The 15,052-nt window shown below is 47.7% G+C and overlaps 4 protein-coding genes across 4 annotated transcripts, besides 2 other annotated features; 3 read left to right on the top strand and 1 right to left on the bottom strand.

Annotated features, from left to right (window-relative positions):
• Window positions 1–264: 264 nt before the first annotated feature.
• Window positions 265–1,949, bottom strand: FPSE_05888 (uncharacterized protein; the record flags this gene model as incomplete). Its single annotated transcript, XM_009259006.1, has 2 exons — window positions 265–1,705; window positions 1,774–1,949. The coding sequence occupies 2 exons, from the start codon at window positions 1,947–1,949 to the stop codon at window positions 265–267; spliced, it is 1,617 nt and encodes a 538-aa protein (XP_009257281.1).
• An 891-nt stretch (window positions 1,950–2,840) lies between these two features.
• On the top strand, window positions 2,841–3,326 carry FPSE_05889 (uncharacterized protein; the record flags this gene model as incomplete). The annotated part of the gene is made up of 1 exon (XM_009259007.1): window positions 2,841–3,326. The coding sequence occupies one exon, from the start codon at window positions 2,841–2,843 to the stop codon at window positions 3,324–3,326; it is 486 nt and encodes a 161-aa protein (XP_009257282.1).
• A 1,800-nt stretch (window positions 3,327–5,126) lies between these two features.
• Window positions 5,127–5,147: a microsatellite.
• Window positions 5,148–5,531: 384 nt separating this feature from the next.
• FPSE_05890 (uncharacterized protein) lies at window positions 5,532–6,545 on the top strand (the record flags this gene model as incomplete). The annotated part of the gene is made up of 4 exons (XM_009259008.1): window positions 5,532–5,550; window positions 5,601–5,817; window positions 5,871–6,273; window positions 6,324–6,545. The coding sequence occupies 4 exons, from the start codon at window positions 5,532–5,534 to the stop codon at window positions 6,543–6,545; spliced, it is 861 nt and encodes a 286-aa protein (XP_009257283.1).
• Window positions 6,546–8,907: 2,362 nt separating this feature from the next.
• On the top strand, window positions 8,908–14,249 carry FPSE_05891 (uncharacterized protein; the record flags this gene model as incomplete). Its single annotated transcript, XM_009259009.1, has 8 exons — window positions 8,908–9,173; window positions 9,234–9,239; window positions 9,422–9,541; window positions 9,714–12,193; window positions 12,243–13,138; window positions 13,189–13,446; window positions 13,502–14,079; window positions 14,135–14,249. 8 exons carry the CDS (start codon window positions 8,908–8,910, stop codon window positions 14,247–14,249), a joined length of 4,719 nt encoding a protein of 1,572 aa, XP_009257284.1.
• Window positions 14,250–14,719: 470 nt separating this feature from the next.
• Window positions 14,720–14,803: a repeat region.
• The last annotated feature ends 249 nt before the right edge of the window (window positions 14,804–15,052 follow it).

Raw genomic sequence — 15,052 nt, 5'->3', positions numbered from 1 at the left:
TTGTTTTATTAGATGAGGCATCAAGCAAGGCGTGTTGATAAGAGAGCTTGTCAGTTCTACGGAGGATCATTGTTGCTTATACCCATGCATTACATAGATCGGGCTTGCCTGTTAAGTTTGTTTTGTCCATTTATTGAAGTTAACCGCAGCTAAGTCTAAAATCCTGTGCTTATACCTGGTATCTGACTGAGTAAATGGCTAAAAATAAAAGACGTAGAGGAATAATGAAATGAAAGCTGAAAAGCTGTTGCTATCTAGACAGCACTAGTTATAAAAGTTGTTCATTCGAGAGTCAACGCCGCCAAAGTCAGCAAATTCTTGATGCGGAAGGCTATAGAAGTCCATTTCGGCGACACTGTCGAGTTGATTGCCCGCAGGGTGTGGTAGCTGAATTCTGAGCACCTCAGAGACATGTTGGCGAAGTTGGTTTTGGACAAGAGTCTCAAAGGATTTCTCGTCTTCGCCTGGGTTCACCAACTCGTTCATCCAAGCAAATTTGTAGAGAAATGTTATCCAGAGCTTGGGCTCGTCAAAGTCAAGGAGTTTGCTTGCACCATCAGCCACGCTTTCAAGCAGCTCGCCCTCCTTAACGACACCGTCCGCAGCAGTGGTCTCACAAATCATCCAAGACAGAGTTACGAGGAGCTCCGAAGGGGTTATGCCGAAGGCGGATTCGCACTGAATATACCAGTCGGGGGCACAATTTGCCCGCACCAGTTGTACCATGACCCCCCAAAGAGTGCAAAAAACTCGAATATTGTGCCACCAAGAACTCATGTTTGCGCTGGGCTTGACTGGAGAATCCTGTAAAGCTACCGGGTGGTTTAGTCGTAGTTGCTCCTCGCACCACTCAACACAACGGCGCAGAGGCGAGGGACGATTGAGGCGGAGTGTTTTTATAAAAGGCTGCTTCTTGATGAACTCGTGCAGCAGGTGCTCTGTCATGAAGTCTGGAGGATTTGCCTGGTCAAAGCAATCATCGTAGATATCGAAAGCATAGTTGAGGAAGAAAAACGTCACGAGATCGATAGATGAATACTTATGCGTCATATCTGGAAGTGATCGGTCGGCGGTGAGTAACTGTTCGACATTTTGCGTGACTTGATGAACGAAATTTGACCTGTCCGTGTCTTCTTTATGGCTTCCTACATATGCTTTTAGCATTGACAGAAGAAATGGAGAGTCGGAATTTCCAGTCGTCAACGCATGTGGCCACTCGCGCGCAAGAAGTTCCTTGGCGTTACTGGCATTGTCTGGTTTACCAGCAACTCGAGCACAAGAGACGGCAAGAAACTCTCTGGTTTCTGGGTAAGACTGGTCGCTATTTGCCACAGACTGATGGAGGTATGAATATAGATTGGAAGCGTTCGAGTCGTCGAGCATGGCAGCGCAGAAGTCGGCGGCAAGCTTGTTCGCTTCTTCGGCTGATCCAGTTGACCAGGGATATTTGATGAGAGGCTCTGGACAATCTGGCGGCTTATCAAAGCCCATATCGTCTGACCCAGCTGTGGCAATTAGAGTGTCTCCATCGCGAAGGTCCAACATCGTATGTTGGTCGAAAGTGTGGGAGTCTTGATCGAAGTCAATATCACCAAAGTTGATCGACTCATTGAATGCACCAGTGGATATAAGTGTTGTTTTCTTGTCGCTAGCATTGTACTTCTTTACACCCCATTTCTCGAAACGATAGCCATATTGGCGCTTGCTGATCGAGCAGAATTGTTGGTTAGTCAATGGCCAGAAAGAACGTCGTGTGATATCCGGTGGAAATACCTCTGAACGATGCCGTACTTCTTCTCCATGGTGTCCATGACTATGTTTAAGGTATACTTCTTGTATAAGCCACAGAGGAGAGGTTTGAACTTTTCCCACGTTTCATCGTTGATGCGTGTCGTAGGCTTGAGCTTGTCATCGGCCCCTCTCGAATATGACCTTTCTCTGAACTCCATGGCGTCTGTTTCTTCTATGAGAGATTTGAGATGATGAGATAGGATGCAGAGTGTTGAGTATAATCAGGAAACGACTGTAAGCGGCGAAAGCGTGCTTCTTTTAAGCGTGGCATTTTGCACTTTGCAGCTCTGGGCTGAAAACGATTGCATGTAATTCTACATTGCCCTGGGAAACGCCTCATTTATACAGTACAGGCTGTACGATGCCGCTGCCTTGAGCCTTGAGGCTTAGGCTGGGTGTGAATTGTCCATATTTTGTAATTTTGAAAACACCCAAGAACAGAGTTGTTTCATTGGTTGATCGTGAGGATGATGGCTGTGCATACACATGCATGCATGTATGCGGTAGACTGGCGAACCAGCAGCTAAAATGACAAGCATAAGGATGGATCTTGTAGCACAGCCTCGGTTAGTCTAGGTCTCAGTCTCTTTTTCGAATGAAGATGGAAATTCCAATACTTGCCAAGTTAGCAAGTGTGATATCAGTGAGTGTTTACTGCAATAACACGACGTGGGTGTAGTATGGCATGTTTCGCTCTAGCTTGTAGCCCAACGACACCCAACTTGGTCTTGACTGGGCACCCAACAAACACTGCTTTTTGAGGCCCGTCCTGGGATAGACCGGCATCATGACACAATTCGGTAGTTTGTTCTTGGAGCTGCATTGTAGTTGGTCCATTTTCCGTTTTGGCGTGACAGGTCCCCAGACTGGTCAGGGTATTGCGGGATGCGCGTGAGCTTTTGGGCGAGTATGCATTCACAGTAAAGGCCGGGTTTATTTTCCTCGACATGTCGATTCCCAAAACTCCAATTGTCATCGTTTAAGAGCCTCATAACCATCAGCCTGTTGTTCTTGAACATTCACCAGTCTTCCATCAGAGCCGTCACACCATGCAATCGCAATCAGCACTGTACCATCGCACAACCATGAAGATGGACGATATCTGTAATTCGTGGGTTGAGCCTAGCGAGTACCCACGGATACCCAACGTATACGAGCCGGTTGAAGATGGCCAACTTTCCGATTTTTACGAAAACAGAGAAAAGAATGAAGTTGTTGAACGCGACATGAGCACTCAGGACAGCCACAAGTCGTCCTGGGCTATGCATAGTATTCATGCGAGCGGCGAACAAGCCCACAAGGAGCTCGCCGACGATCCAACAAATTACTCGGTTGTCGTGCAACTAGGGAGCAGCTACAGGAGCGACAACTTGACTCCTGGAGACGGTCTAAGAGGCTCGACAAAGGACTGGCGATCTTCTACTCATCGCCCAGATTCGGCCGAAAAGAGACGTGCAAGGCGCGAGGCAAGCCTCGAGGAGTGGAAAGACGCAGGCGATAGGCTCTTCTGCCAATCAGGGAGATACCGACCATGATGCGACTTCGGGTTGTACAAGCATAAATTTGTAGGAGCCGATGGATTATTGCTGGTAATTGTCGAATAGGAACAAGCAGTTGACACTGGATGCGAGCGCATATGAGCCAAGGCATTGATTGATAGGCTGTTGAAGTGCGCCCTTGCCAAAGGGCCTCTGAGAGTACGATGCCGAGAAAGCGCGAGCAGCTCATTTCATCATTCCCAAGTATACACGCAAAAGGTCTTACTTCGAATCCGGGAAATGCCGATTTGAATCACAAAGATTGTTCAGCCTTGAAACAAAGATAGCGCAGGTTTGAGCAGATACTGTGCTTGGCAAGGAGGCATATGGCACTGAAATGCATATTGACAACGTTATCAAACAGGGGAACCTGGTGTATACAATTCTGAACATTTCAGTGGTTGTTTTCCAGTGCATCAAACGCAGCAGTTACAAGCTCAAGTATAGAGTTGGTTTCCGATTTGACACAAGGAAGCAAGAAGGCCGGTCGATGAGAATCTCGATGAGCAGGTGCAGCATAAGAATACAAAGCCTGGTTCCTGCATTCCATATTCTTTGCCTGCCTCGGTACATACCTAAAATTAGGTAAGATTCATGTCTGTTCTATAGGTAGGTAATTGCGCCTGCATCAAGGTAAGTTGGCCAAGTGTGTAGTAGGTCTTGGGCTACCAGAAAGATTGGAAGCTAAAAAAGCATAAGAGACGAAATTAGTAGGTCAGTTTAAGCCGTTTAAACCAGCCTTCTTGGGCTATTTATTTTTTGCGCTCTGAAACTTGGGGCCTGACTTTCCGTTACCTCAGGTACCTAGGTAGGCACTGTAGCTACATAGGCAGGTACGGTTCAGCCAAGCAGTAGGTAGATTCGGTTCAAGACAAAATGTCCCGCTGCGAACCGATGATGGTGGTACCGCACTATAGCCAATCACAACTCCATGAGACGCCTGTCTTGCTTGCACTTGCAACCATGGAACAGGCCAAACGCAGGTCAATGCAGAACAGGAAGGATGGGATGGGATGGACAGAAACAGGACTTACCTCCGGGGATAAAACACTCCTGAGCGATCCACTTGCGATGATCTTTTAGGTGAGTGTGCGCTGTAACCTGACCTGGCATTGATTCAATGATACTACATGGGTATTAATAACAGAATTTAGTTGATAAAACTCATCAATTGTCAGGGTAGTTGATTACCAGGTACTGTACCTACTCGGCATTTCTAGATACTAATGTAAAGCTGGAGTAAATATCAATTCGATAGACTCGATCCATTGTCTCACATTGGTACTACTTGGGTTAGGGAGTTACGTAGACAGTTACAGCATGTACCTCGTTTGGCACCACTGTCATTCCCCATTGCACCACACCAATCTGTTCCAGAATCGTGATGGTCGTCGGCTTGAACATCTCAAAACCAATGACAGCCCGATCTCTTTTTAATCCCCGGCAAATTTCTAGTTGATCAGTAGGTTAGCGCTCTTCTAACGAGGTCATCTGGTCAAGCAAGGCAGAGCATCAAAAGATGCATCGCTCGCTCAGGTTGGGCAAGGCCAGGTAAGAGTCCCATTCCAATATGGATCACCCAAGGTGACGACAGGTAATCATGCGCTTCCATCCTCCTTTATTAGTGGCCCTGTGGCGTAGGTCTTACTGCAAACAGACAGGTACCTCCTGTCTACTACCACATTGCTTTATGGTGTTGTAGTAGGTATAAGGCGATTGGTGAAGGTTGGGTTGGTAGGAAATCAACATCAACGAGTCACAGCACAATATGGCATAAGAGACAAGCTTTAATCAAATTACCTACCTACCTACCTACCTCAGACATGCACTTTGTCCTAGATTAATACTCTGTCTGAACTTGCTCTGGATCATGGCCTGTGGTGTGACACCCATACCGTCATATATGGTGTGGCTGTTAGGCTGTTTTGTTCCTGCCCCTCTTTTCTTGAGCGCTTCCCCGCAGAACTAAGGCAAAGCAATGGAGTGAACCACACCTTACTTCAGGTAGGCAGGCGTAGGTCCTAACTCCCTAGCTCGTTATGTCACTGTAGATGCATCCAGCCGTGCTTTTAAATACTTCTCCTTCTGCCACACTTTCATTCCCAGCACTTCCTACTGATACTCTCACTCTTCCTCCTCTTCATTGCCGTATAACTTCTTCACAGCAACTAGGATTTGACCTCGAGTCATCCATACTTCACCATGGCGAACTGGCAGCAGTGTACGTCGACCCTTTGCCCTCTCGTGAATATTAACTAACTCCGTCAACAGACAATCCCTTTGGAAAAAGGGACTCCCACTCGAACAATTCGATCCTCACCTACAAGATTCTGACCCTCATTACCTGGATCCTGTCCCTGGTCGTCACCGTTTACTATACTCTTCACCGTCCTGACGATGGCCACACTCGAAACCGAAAGATCTGGGAGCAAAACCACATGTACCGCACCGCTTTCACTCTGAACCCCATCATCACCTCCATCTACTGGTATGTGTCTTCCCAATGCCGTATGTGTGTTCCTATGCTAATAGATTTTCCAGGATTGTCCTCTTCATCCTCCAGGCTGGTTACATCGGCCATCTCTTCTCGAGTAACTCGGACATCGTTCACGCTGCCGCCAGTGTCGGAAGCCATTTCATCTTCAACAACCTCTTCCACTTCGCCTTTGTCATGCTCTTTGTCCGCTCTCACTTCCACTGGGCTGAGGTTATCCTCATTCTCAACTTCATCAATCTTTCCTCGCTCTACTTCCGTCACAACACGTACCCCCGGTTTATCCACACACCTGTTGTTTCTGGACCTTTGGCCTGGACTTTTGTTGCCATCTACTGGAACGGTGCTCTGATGATTCCCCACCCTCACCACCTTGTGCCTCGTATCTTTGGAAACATCTTCATCTGGTCCATCCTCGCCTATGGACTCTTCTTCATCATGGTTTACAAGGTACGCTCGCTTACCCCGCCCGAGTGGCACAGCAAACTGACAACACGCAGGATTACACTATGGGCTTCTCGCTTAGCGTCTTCGCTGCCGCTATTGGAGTTTCCCAGTTCCTTCACCAGGTGATTGCCTTCCAGTGGATCTTTGCCTTTATCATCATGGCTCTTCTCTTCATCGCCACTGTTGTCGTTGCTGTTCCTGCCGCGACAGGCAGGGAGGTTAATTGGCGCAGCGCACCTGCTGACCAGGAGCGTGCTCCTCTGCTTGCTGAGTAAACGTCAAAACAGGTGACTGTTATACGTCGTTGCCAGGGGGCAGCAATGCTTCTCATCAACAGGGCCGTGGTCAGCTATTTTACAACTGCGTATGGAACCCAAGCAGTTTATTAGCCATCATGTGTCTTTTGTTCATTGTTCTTAGCCGGCCTGTTGTTGCATCATTCAACATCCATGTTGAATGCGGAGTAATGGGTGAATCTGGCGTTGTGGTTTTATCGAAATGTCACTTAGTCCTGCTACCTACGTTCGTTGCAGGTAATTGCTGTCCAGATTACTACCTAGTGCTAGGTATGAGCTTAGCTACAATTGAGGATCTTCGATTCAAAAGATATGGCAAGGTCAAAGCAAGGGGAATGATGTTTGTAGTGAATGCTTGATGACGTACAAGGTGGAGATCAATCGATAAGTTGCCGGCACTAGCGGCTGAATCAAGAATAAACCAAGATCGCCAGTTACTGACAGTACGTCCATCATATAACATCCATCGAGCAGTGCCAATGAAACCTCTACGGGCATTTCCTTTGCCAATAAACATTGGAAACGATATTTGCCAAATATCACGCATCTATACAATTCTAACAGGCCCTCGAGCTGCGCGCTTTGTGAACAGGGTTTTATCTCCTGAAGAACTAGCTGTGAATCATGCGCGTATCAACGTCCTCGACAGTGTAAAGGCACAAAAGCCAGGGCTACAGGATGCTCTGCACAAAGGAAATGAGACCAACCAACCACACAAACAGATTGCAGCAAACAATCCCGAGATGTGGAGCTGTGCTGCGTTCATCGCCGGAAGGTATCTGGTTTCAACTACATCATGACATGTCCGGACGTCCGCTGACTCAGCGTCCTGTTTTAGATTTGCGGCGAAGGAGGCTGCCATGAAAGCACATCCGTATCGACGTCTGACGTTTCACGATGTGGTGATTGAAAGACGGCCCGTGGAGGGTCCAAGACTGGGCAGCGGACCGCCCATCGCGCGGATCCGCAGTTGCGAAGGAGAAGGGGAGGACACAAGTGCCCTAGTCTCGATTAGCCATGATGGAGACTATGCAACGGCTGTATGCTTAGGTTACGAGCATGATAATAATAAACAAGACTGACGCGTGTGTTTATACATCAACACACTGCGGTGTATATCCAAGACTGTAAGGAGTAGCTGGCGAAACTGTTGAATGTCTGCCTGTAATCTAGACAATATCAAAACGACAAAGTTCATAGTAATGCACGAGCACTTTGCCAGAGGGTGAATATGGCGGTTACCTACAGCCTCTTCGACAGTGCTAGCCCTTAACAGTAAGGAGCAAAAACTAAAGACACCAAACCAAGTATCACAGCGTACTCGAGTATCGCCAAAAAAAAACATCAAAAAAGTAAAAGGATTTACTCCGGTATACCAGGGACTCGAACCCTGAGCCTTAGTCTTAGGAGGACTACGCGCTACCATTGCGCCAGCACACCCGGTTCGCATTCGAATCCTTATTGATTGGCTATGGAAAGCTGGGTTCTGTGAAGCACTATATAGTTGAGCTTTTTGACCAAATTCCGTGATTAATCACAGTGGTTTGTAAAGAAGCAGAGATTCTGCATATATTCCACCTCGGAGGTGGAACATGTACCCTTTTACCAAGATGGTAAAGGTACAGCTACATTGGTGCTGCTGTTAGTTGGCGTTTGGCTGTCCTCTACATCCCTGTAGCTTCGGATCTCTACAGCGAGCAGACTGTGGCTCTCCGTCTGCTCGATACTAGGAGTGAAATCTAATCAAATTGAGTATAAGTATTCTGGGGTTCTGAACAGCTGCTTCACACATTTCCAGTCCTATTCTCTGTGCCACCCGAAAGAAACGGATGCATCCGTATGCAGGATAGCAACTCTGATTGTACTGATGCTCTCTATAAGACACAGCCAATCATGCTTGAAAGCTAACACGAGGTGGGCGGACTGTCCTACCAGGCAATCCGAAAACAATTGGATATGCCGTAACTTGAATTGACGTGATAAACCGTCCAATCACGCGATCTGCCTGAGCCAGTGCCAATGTCGCTTTCCCTGGAGACTTAAACCGTATGTAACTTATTAGTCCAGACTAGGTAGGTAGGCACCTACAAATCGATGCCTTGAGCCTCTTGTTTATGGAACAGTCTCCCAGGAGATAACACGGCCATTATGGTGGATGCAGCCACAATCACTCTTTGACTGTAATGGAAAAGTGTGCATAACAAAGAGACAACAGAGGAGGTAACGTCTGTAGGTAGTTGACCGAAACCGGCAGACCGGTCAGCAACAGAATGAGGCGGTCAAAGGATACCAAAGACTGAGGTACGAATAGTTTAGGCGTCAATATGTCTACCATGCTTCCATGTCTGGGTTTTTGATGTCTGTTCGGCCCCTGCTTTCAGCTGGGGGCAGAGAGACGACATTGGAACCCCCACGGGTAGGTCGGCGTCCAGGTCCGTTACCCACTGGAAACAGTGGAAGTGAACCCACTAAGCACTTAACGTTCAGCACTAGTCTAGGGCCGCCGGCTGCTGTAGGTTGGCAATTCCGCCCCGATGTTCGGGCGAGATTGATCCACTTGCCCACTCGTCTCCAGCCATTCAATGATCATGACTTCAAGATGATAAGGTAAGTAAGGCAGGTACAGGTCCAGCTAGACCGGGTTGCACTTGCTTGACACCTTTCCAGACTCAGGTAGTTAGGTAGTTACTTCTTGATTCCTTCACTGTCCTCTTATTCATCCTTCCTTCATCCTTCCTGTTGCGTTTGTGATAGTGACATCAAGTCCGGATTGGGCGACAGCAGACACTCACTAGATACATCTACTAGACCAGACCGTGTTCGTCTTTTGTTCTACCTCACATCTCTCATCTTAGATTCTTTCATGTCTATGTCGCCATCATGGATCTCATAATACACCGCTTCGGCGGGCATGAATTCTCTCCCTACGATGAAAATCAATCTTTGTCATTACCGCAGTCGTCCTATTTCACCGGGTATGTGCAGTTCAATACGGCCGGGGGATCATCATACTTACATCCACAGCATCTATCAAAATGCCATGTCATTATCCCAGGTACCGTGGATCCATCAGGTGTCACGCTTTGCCCAGTCTGGGATCCCACAAGCCGTGGTGCTCTCCCTATCGCTTTTGCAACTCATCTACAGCTTAGATCGAATTCGTCGACAAGCTTCCAATCCTCGCTGTAAAGCTGCCAAAATCCGCTGGCCGTATGAAATTATTTCACAAGTTGCAAGGCTTACTGCCTTAGTATTCGTTACACTTGCTTATACTAAAGATAATGTACATTGGATTAACATATTCTCCGTTGCGTACACTTTCATCCTCGGACTTCTACGCCTCTTCAACCATCTTCAATGGCGCCATGTAGCACTGCATCAAATCAACTTTTTGCTCCCAACTACCATGGTCATTCTCGTCTCTGGTCATACGCTACCGTGTATCCAGGTAGGCACCGTGTGCCTTCACAACACGAGCACTCTAGGGGGCATTTTCGCCATCGCAGCGGCTTCTGCAGTCGCAGCCATCACGCCAAGAGAATGGACCCCTTTTCAGATTGAGCTCAACATTCCTGGTTACGACCAGAATGAACCGGCTCCCGAGGAAACCTGCAGCTGGTTCACTTACTACTGCACATATGACTGGCTGACACCAGTCATTTGGAAGGGAGCCAAGAGGAAACTCGGCATGGCTGATCTCCCAAGGATAGCATGGTACGACGAGCCAATGTACCTCCTGCGCCGCGTCCAGGAAGCCCGCTCGATTTCTAAAAAGACCCTCTTCACAGTTTTTCGGTTCCAGAGGCGCGAGTTGATTCTCATGTCATTTTGGGTTGCCACGTCGTACACGGTCGAAAATATTGCTGCTTATGCCATGTTCAAGCTCCTTGAGTACCTTGCTAACCCAGATGGCGCCATTTATAAGCCATGGCTTTGGTTGCTTCTCATGTTCATTGGTCCACTATCACGTTCTATTGCTTTCCAGCAGTATATCTTTACATCCACAAGACTCGTGGTCCGTATCAAGTCTGCTTTCACTCAGGAGCTGTATTATACTGCCTTGGCTTCAATGGAGATGGAAGAGGATCCTTTTGAGCTACAGTCAACAGGCACGAAACCTAGGGACACAAACGGGCAAACGAGCACCAAAAGTACATCAGCTGGACGCTTGGCTAATCTCATGGCTTCTGATATAGATGCCATATACAAGTCAAGAGATATCATTCAAGCTACTGTCGGCACTCCTGTTGGAACCTTGATATCCATTGTCGGCATGTACAGGATGATGGGCTGGGCATCTCTGATTGGGAATGCTATTTTGTTCCTGGCCACTCCTCTCTCCATCTGGCTTGGACGTCTGATGTTTTATTCTCAGCGTCGGGTCAGAAAGGCTCAGGACTCCCGCATGTCACTTGTCACAGAATATCTTGCCTCTCTCCGCGCGATCAAGTATTTTGCATGGGAGGATCCCATCACAGAAAAGATCATCGGCGCACGCTCGGCCGAACAAAAGGAACTCTGGAGGACTTCGCTGATTCAAGCTTCCCTGAATCAAGTTATGCAGATCGTTCCTTATTTATCCTTACTTGTGATGTTTGGCCTGCATGTTGGCCTCTCAAAACGTCGACTTGATGCCGCGACTGCTTTCACAACTATCTTTCTTGTCAAGAACGTTCGTCGAAACATAATGCAAGCTAGTGCCTTTGGCAGGAACTTCGCGAGTGCTCTGGTGTCAGTAGCCCGACTTGATAGGTACTTTTCGAGTACTGTACCCATCCCACAGTATCCTGTAGGGCCGCTCAGCGTTGAAGGTGCCTCGTTCCGCAAGACAAAGGCTGCCACTTTCATATTAAACGATATCACATTGCACTTTGCCCAAGGAGGTCTAAATGTGATTGGAGGCTCAAGCGGCAGTGGGAAAACCACTCTCTTGTTATCTATCCTTGGTGAAACGTATCTGGAAAGTGGATCTGTGACCAGACCAGACGACGTGGCATACGCCTCCCAGTCGGCCTGGTTACAGAACGACAGTATCCAAGCTAATATTCTCTTCGGCAGTCCAATGGAAAAGTCACGCTATGACAGTGTCATTGAAGCATGCTGTCTTTGGGAAGATTTCAAGGAATTGCCAGCCAGGGATACGACCATTGTAGGCGAAAACGGAACCTCTCTATCCGGTGGTCAAAGAGCTAGAGTTGCCCTCGCTAGAGCTTTATATTCCAAATCACCGCTACTATTACTCGATGATATTTTTGCTGCACTTGACGCAAAGACAGCTGCTGGTGTTTGGAAACACTGCTTCTGCAGTGATCTATTGAAGGGGAGAACGACTGTGCTCGTGACCAACCTCCCCTGGATCGCTGAGCAAGCCGATCTCTCTGTTGTGTTAGACAAGGGTCAGATAGAGTCGGTCTTGCCCCAAATTGGTGTTGTCCGCAAACCAATTGCCATTGCCCGAGTTCTCGGGGGCGACGCAGATGAGGATGAAGCACACGATGATACAGTGCAAGAGATTCAAACCTATGGCGATGACTTGAACGACACAAACAAGATTCTCGAAGAAAAGTACCACAGAGATATCGTTAGCCAGGAAATGAAGGCTTCTGGAAAGGTTGGCCGCATGACCTGTAAGCACGCCCTCATCATTCTTTGGAGTTTTACTAAATTCGACGCCAGTTCTACAATACATGAATTACTTCGGCCACCCTGTGTTCGTCATTGCTTGTCTCGGGCTACTTCTTGCTACAAATATTTTCACCTTCCTCTCCGCTTTGTGGCTTTCTGTCTGGGTCGAGGCTTACAACCATCAAGCGCATGTTGATGTCCCATATTACATGGGGATATTTGCTGGGCTTACGTTGCTTGAAATCGGTAGCTACTGCTTGGCCATCATAATGTTTGAGTGGGGGGCCTGGAACGCTGCAAGACGGCTACACAACGACTTCATCCGTGCCATTATGCGCGTTTCACTGTCGTGGTTCAAACATATCCCCATTGGGCGCATCACGAATCGCTTCTCTAGTGACATGGCCTCTCTCGATGGAACGATCAGTACTATGCTACGCATCATGCTCGATACTATTCTCCTCATGCTATTCCGCATTGGAGCTGTTAGTAGCATCATGCCGGTTTTCATGATACCGGCACTTTTCACGTGCTTGTTTGGTGTTCTTATTGGCGAAGCTTACACTAGAACTGCTGTCGTAATCAAACGACTAACCTCTTCAGCCCAGTCGCCCGTCTTCTCTCAGTTTGCCGATACTCTCGCGGGTCTCCCTGTCATTCGTGCCAGAAATGGCATGTCATCGACATTCCGAGAAGAGCTGGCTGCCAAACTGCGAACCTGGTCAGCTTCTTCGGAAGCCAGCTTCAATGCCAATAGATGGGTGGCTGTACGTGTCGACTTTGTGACAGCGCTTGTCAGTCTTTCGGCCGGCATAATTGCAGTTTCACAGACGGGTGTTGTGGCCGCAGGACTGGTCGGTTTCTCACTCACTAATGCCAATGGGCTTAGCCAGACAATTTTGTTGTTGGTACGAGCCATGAACGATCTTGAAGTAGAGATGCAGAGTGTGAGTACAATCGCTACTCTCCACCGAATGCCTTCTAACCCAGTATCAAGTTTCACCGAGTCAAAGAGTACGTCAAATTAGAACCAGAAGAGAAAGATGACAAAACCTACCCAGAGGAGGGCGAGTACACAGACGACATGTCACATGTGGTTCCCAAATCTTGGCCCACGACTGGCGAGATCGAGTTTCGAAACGTGACGATTCGATATGACCCCGATGGGCCCGACGTCCTCACCGACGTGAACCTCAAGTTCAAAGCTGGCGAGCGCGTGGCCGTGGTAGGACGAACAGGGTCCGGCAAGAGCACAGTAAGTATCGGATACTCGAGGAGCAAACTGTACCACTAACAACCTTGCTCTCCAGCTGGTTCTCTCCCTCTTGCGCTTTACCCACGTGGTTTCAGGCGAGATCCTTTATGATGGTGTTGACATTACAAAAGTTCCTCGACACCGTCTCCGTGAGAGTCTTACTATCATTCCCCAGGAGGCAGTGCTGTTCAACGGCACTGTCGAGTCAAACTTGGACCCTGCCGGTCGAGTGCCCAAGGAGGTCCTCGATAGAGCTCTCGAAAACTGCAAAGGCATTGCCTCATTCTCTCCCCAAGCCTCTGATGATAGCGACAACGACGCGTCTTCATCTGATGGCGAGCACAATATAGTGAACCTAGCGACAAGTGTTGACCCTCGCGGAGAGAATTTTTCGCATGGCCAAAGACAGGTTCTCTCGCTCTGCCGTGCGCTTATTCGCCAGAATAAGCTGATGTTGCTCGATGAAGCCACTGCAAGCATGGACTATGAGACTGACCGAGGCATTCAGACCGTTCTACGGCAGGAACTTGAAGCTGCAGGGGGCGACCGCACTCTGGTAACAATCGCACATCGTCTACGCACGATCATTGACTACGATACTGTCGTAGTCATGAGTGCCGGACGGGTTCTCGAGTAAGCTGTTCACGAGTTCATATCTATTGTGATACACAACTAACATCCCTTACAGGTACGGTTCGCCTCGCGATTTGTACAACAGACGAGGTCAATTCTACGACATGATATACCATAGCGGTGAAATGGACGGACTTGAGGCTTTACTCCAGGCAGAAAGCTGTACTTGAAACATTCGGCAAGGGGATGGAGAATTCCACATAAGAAAAGATACTCACAAGTACGTGCGTATGCATGCATGTGATGTGGATACTAGAACGAATAAGATATACAGAGCGGTTTTGTGTACGACAACATTACACGAATATGACGTATTTGAACTTCAACTTCTTCATTTGCTCCATTTTTGGCAGATTTCAAGTAGGAATCCCTGAAGATGTGGGATGTTTAGCAATTGCATTATTATTTCCTATGAGTAGATACATCGTGCATCGTACTTCCTCCCAATGCATGCCACTTGTATTGTATACAGGAATTGTGCCATTGATTCATCATAGCATATCATTTGCAACTCTATAATTTACCCAAACGTCCAAAAGATACCAGCTAGTAAGCCAAAACAAGAAGAAAAAGCATCTGTAACCTGGGAACCCTCATGCATCGTGTATTTTCATGCCCCGCTACAACCTTGCCTAAACCGATAAAAATAACAATAAAAATAACATATATAGTGAGGAAAAGGCAAAAGAGAACGATAATAAACAAGTAAAAATAAGAATAAAAAAGCTCCTCTTGCCCCAAGACGATAAACATTTCCCTTGTGAAGGTAGTTTGCTGTAACACATGTCCCCGTCTTTCAATTCCAAAGCCTTTCCCTTATCTCCCCAACGCCATACGTGCGTTCGTGTTCTTGCATGTGCATGCTCAGTTGTTGCGGTGGATATCTCGACACTCGTCTTCCTTAGTCTTCTCGTCTCTCCTGAATCGACCTTTTTCATGTGGGCACGGGATAGTGTGAGTGTGGTGGGATAGA

Source organism: Fusarium pseudograminearum, chromosome 4, assembly GCF_000303195.2.
Source record: "Fusarium pseudograminearum CS3096 chromosome 4, whole genome shotgun sequence".
Taxonomy (NCBI): domain Eukaryota; kingdom Fungi; phylum Ascomycota; class Sordariomycetes; order Hypocreales; family Nectriaceae; genus Fusarium; species Fusarium pseudograminearum.
This window is presented reverse-complemented; position numbering and strand designations above follow the sequence as displayed.